This window comes from Babesia bigemina, scaffold Bbigscaff_64767 (assembly GCF_000981445.1).
Source record: "Babesia bigemina genome assembly Bbig001, scaffold Bbigscaff_64767".
Classification (NCBI taxonomy): domain Eukaryota; phylum Apicomplexa; class Aconoidasida; order Piroplasmida; family Babesiidae; genus Babesia; species Babesia bigemina.
In genome coordinates, this window is record NW_012237125.1 from 1 (window position 1) to 3939 (window position 3939).

Consider the following 3939-nt stretch of genomic DNA (forward strand, 5'->3'; position numbering starts at 1 on the left):
AATACGTACATGCAACTATCAGTGATTTAGAGGCTCTGCCAGCAGCTTTGGAAGAAGCTAAGCAAGATGCCGGACTGGTGATGGATAAGTTGAAACACGACATTGAAGCGTTGAGACATAATATTACAAAAATTAACGAAAACATAAGCCTTGCGGAAAAGGCTATGAATTCTGTCATTTCTCAAATCCAAACAGTGTTACAAGATGCTCGAGGCAGCTCAAATCGAGCAATGCAAGACTTGAAATTGGATTTGCAAAAACGAGCGAAGGACGCATTCAACGACTTGCAGGACGGCGTACAGACCCTTTTCGCAAATCAAAAGAAAGCCGAATTAAAAGCCTTACAAGAGACTGTTTCGACCCAAATCCCAATCATCCAAAAACTCATGGATGATGACGCCAACGCGGGCCTGAAAGGCCTGATGAAAAAATTGCATAAACGTTTCCAGGCGTCTACCTTCAATGGCCTAACTCATCTGACATTGCAATCGCTTGCAAACAGATTTAATGAATTTTTTAGAGATTACTTTAATGATCTCCAATCCCAACCCGACCTCTCCCCCTCCCGTCTCATCCCCCTCACCGACGCCCTCTACGCCCTCCTGTCCACAATGAACACCCAACGCCACTTCGACGCCACCGTCTCCCGCAAGCTCGCCGACCTCCAAACGCAGCTCGACACCCTCGCCCCCTCTGGTTTCGCCGAGGCCTCCCCGCTGCTCAACGTCGTCAAGCGCGGCGTCCAGGCGTTCCACGGGGAGCTCGCGAAGCAGTACGTCAGCAGGTACTCGGGGCAAAATTATGCTGGTCAGTTGGTGAAGGAGAAAACATCGCCTGATACTAAAGCACCTAAATTGCTTGCAAATCCTGCTGACAACACCGAAATAACCGAGTACGGGAGGAAGTGCGCGAAGGTGTTCCTCACCTCCCTGGCGACGCTGAGTAATGACTTTAAGCATCTGAGTGATTCTTGTAAAGAATCGCGATTTAATCAAATACACACGTCGTACAATAAATATAATAATAAGCTTGGCGATTTATTCAGTAGTTGCGGGTACCAGGTTTCTATGTACCGTGATTCGCATGAGGGCGAGTTGCGGAATAAGCCAGACTTTACGGGCACAGATATTCATGCGATCATCCACAAAAAAATTTTCAACGTTTCCTCAATTGACCTTTTGAAACAGTGGATGACTAAAAAGAACAAAGCAAGCAGCGTAGCTTCTATTGATGCAGATAACATGAGTCTCCTCGACATACTTCAGTTCCTCTATGACTGCCTTGAAAACTACTACTGCGTTTCCCACCTGCGCCACATCGAGAGGCCTAAATCGCCGTCGTCTGTTTACCAAATGCTTTGTTGGTTGACTGGACTTCCGCACAATCGCGTGTTTCCAACTGTATCAGTCAGCGACATTGGTGACCTGTTTGAGAAGCCGGATGAGGCATCCGGTGACAGCAACCCAGACGGCCCACTTGTTCTACAGACAGATCCTGACACTTTGCCAGCTTACCCAGAAAAGATCGCAGCCTCAACGCTGACATCCATTATTCATAAGGTTTGTGTCGACGCTGAAGACGTGCTGATTGGAATACTCGGCCATGGCCACGCGGACGGCATTTATGCCGTCGACTTCAACACAAACCCCGACGGTTTCGCCTATCCAACCGCCCCCGGTGCTTGCTTCGATATGCTGTGCGACGTGCTGAATCGGCTTTACCTGCAACTTTTCTTCCTATACGGGCAGTGCAGCAACGAGGAGCCCTCAGTCAGTTGGCGTGACTGTTGGTACGGAAACCAAGTAGGCGGGTCAGCATGGAACTGCAATGCTATGCAATGTCCTAACCAAAAGGGCAACCAAATACACAAGCAAAGGTGTAACCAAAAGTGTGACCAAACAGCTCAGTGCGGTATAAAATCGCCGCTTCAGTCCTTTTTAGAGGATGGTCTCCCCGGCTTTTTACCACACTCCTTCACTAAGCCCGGTTGTAAGCTGACATGTACGCTCTCCAACCATAGAGGTATCCCTTGTAGAACGCCAATGGGCTTCAACGACATCAGTGTCACTGCTTCTCACAGGCAGAGGGGAGAGTATCTCAAGAAAGCTCTTGAGGGCTTTTGTGGTAGTGATTCCGCTCCACTAACTAAGCTTTGCGCTCAGCTGACGTGCCTTTTGCAGAAACCTCCGCAGACGCTGGGAGACATCTTTGCGTTTTACTATGGTTACCTCGGAGGATGGGCAGCTGATTTCTATGGAAACTTCGGAAAATCGAATCCGCATACACAAGCCGCATTTAAGCAGGCTGTCAACGATGCGTACTTCGGAGAACAATATGGACATCTCGATCCGACCTCGTTGGTTAGCAGCAGTAAACACGGCGATGAACATTCGAAAGGTAATTTATGCAGCATCGCAAATTGCGAGTCTGGCTCAGTTGCGCCATGTGGTCTCTATGTCAAGTCAATGACACAGGACATTACTAGGTATTACTCTGCCGAACATAAGGCCAACCATTTGTCGTGGATCGTGTACATCACGGAGACATTCTGCGATCTGCTTAAGAAATTATATGATGACTGTTGCAAGAAATGTGGACCCGGTGGTAGTAAATGCCATGTGAAGAGCTGTGCTGAGCAATGTGAGATTAAGTATTCAGATGATAAACAGAAAATGAAATTGCTAAAAGATAAGTCCCATAAGCTCGAATGTAAGTCAATTGTCACTTGCCGTGACACTCACCCTACCCTGTACAGATACGGTTTTACCTTCGGACATCCATGGGGACTTAATGGCTCTGGTAATAATGAAAGGGCTAAAAGGACGTGCAAAGATTTCTGCGAAGCGTTGAAAAAGATGCTTGCTGAAGGTTCTGTGCTCATAACACTACGCGGACGAATCGACGACTTTTTATGGGCTACCAGATTCAATTTCTCAATCACCGTATTGGCCCTCTGGCTCCTCTCTTTATTGTACCTCACCCACATCATGGTCATACGCCTCGACCTCCTCCACATCAAATCGCATCTACATAGTCCCTCGAGTCATAGGATTGCCGCTCAATCACTACTCGCTGCTGCACGTGTTAACAAGCTTAACAAAGTGTTTTATCTGCAACCATAATCGTACTCACGTGTTTACTACCTACACTCACCTAGCATCACCTACTCACCTATACAACTCATTGTTGTCTAATGTTATGAATCACTCATTAATCGTTGTATGTGATGGTGTATTAGTTAACTAAAGTGCTGACCAAGGTGGTGACCAAAGTGCTGACCAACGTGTTGACCAAAGTGCTGACCAATGTGCTGCCCAAAGTGCTGACCAAGGTGCTGACCAAAGTGTTGACCAAAGTGCTGACCAACGTGTTGACCAATGTGTTGACCAATGCCATGACCAAAGTGGTGACCAAAGTGCTGACCAATGTGCTGCCCAAAGTGCTGACCAAGGTGCTGACCAAAGTGTTGACCAAAGTGCTGACCAACGTGTTGACCAATGTGTTGACCAATGCCATGACCAAAGTGGTGACCAACGTGCTGACCAAGGTGGTGACCAACGTGCTGACCAAAGTGCTGACCAACGTGTTGACCAAAGCGGTGACCAAGCACCTGACCAATGCCATGACCAAGCACCTGACCAAGTTAGCGGTCACGGCAGCGATGACATGGTTACGGCAGCGATGACATGGTTACGGCAGCGATGACATGGTTACGGCAGCGATGACATGGACACGGCAGCGATGACATGGGCACGGCAGCGATGACATGGGCACGGCAGCGATGACAGTGGTGACCAAGCACCTGACCTAAGTGGTGATTTACAATCCACTCTACATCGCTTTCTAACCCACTCTACATCGCCCCTTTATCCACTCTACATCGCCCCTTTATCCACTCTACATCGCCCCTTTATCCACTCTACATCGCTCCCTTATCCA

General features: G+C 48.2%; 1 protein-coding gene across 1 annotated transcript; it reads left to right on the forward strand.

Annotated features, from left to right (window-relative positions):
- Positions 1–80: 80 nt before the first annotated feature.
- BBBOND_0002270 (hypothetical protein, conserved) lies at positions 81–3122 on the forward strand (the record flags this gene model as incomplete). Its single annotated transcript, XM_012915067.1, has 1 exon — positions 81–3122. One exon carries the CDS (start codon positions 81–83, stop codon positions 3120–3122), a length of 3042 nt encoding a protein of 1013 aa, XP_012770521.1.
- Positions 3123–3939: the final 817 nt, after the last annotated feature.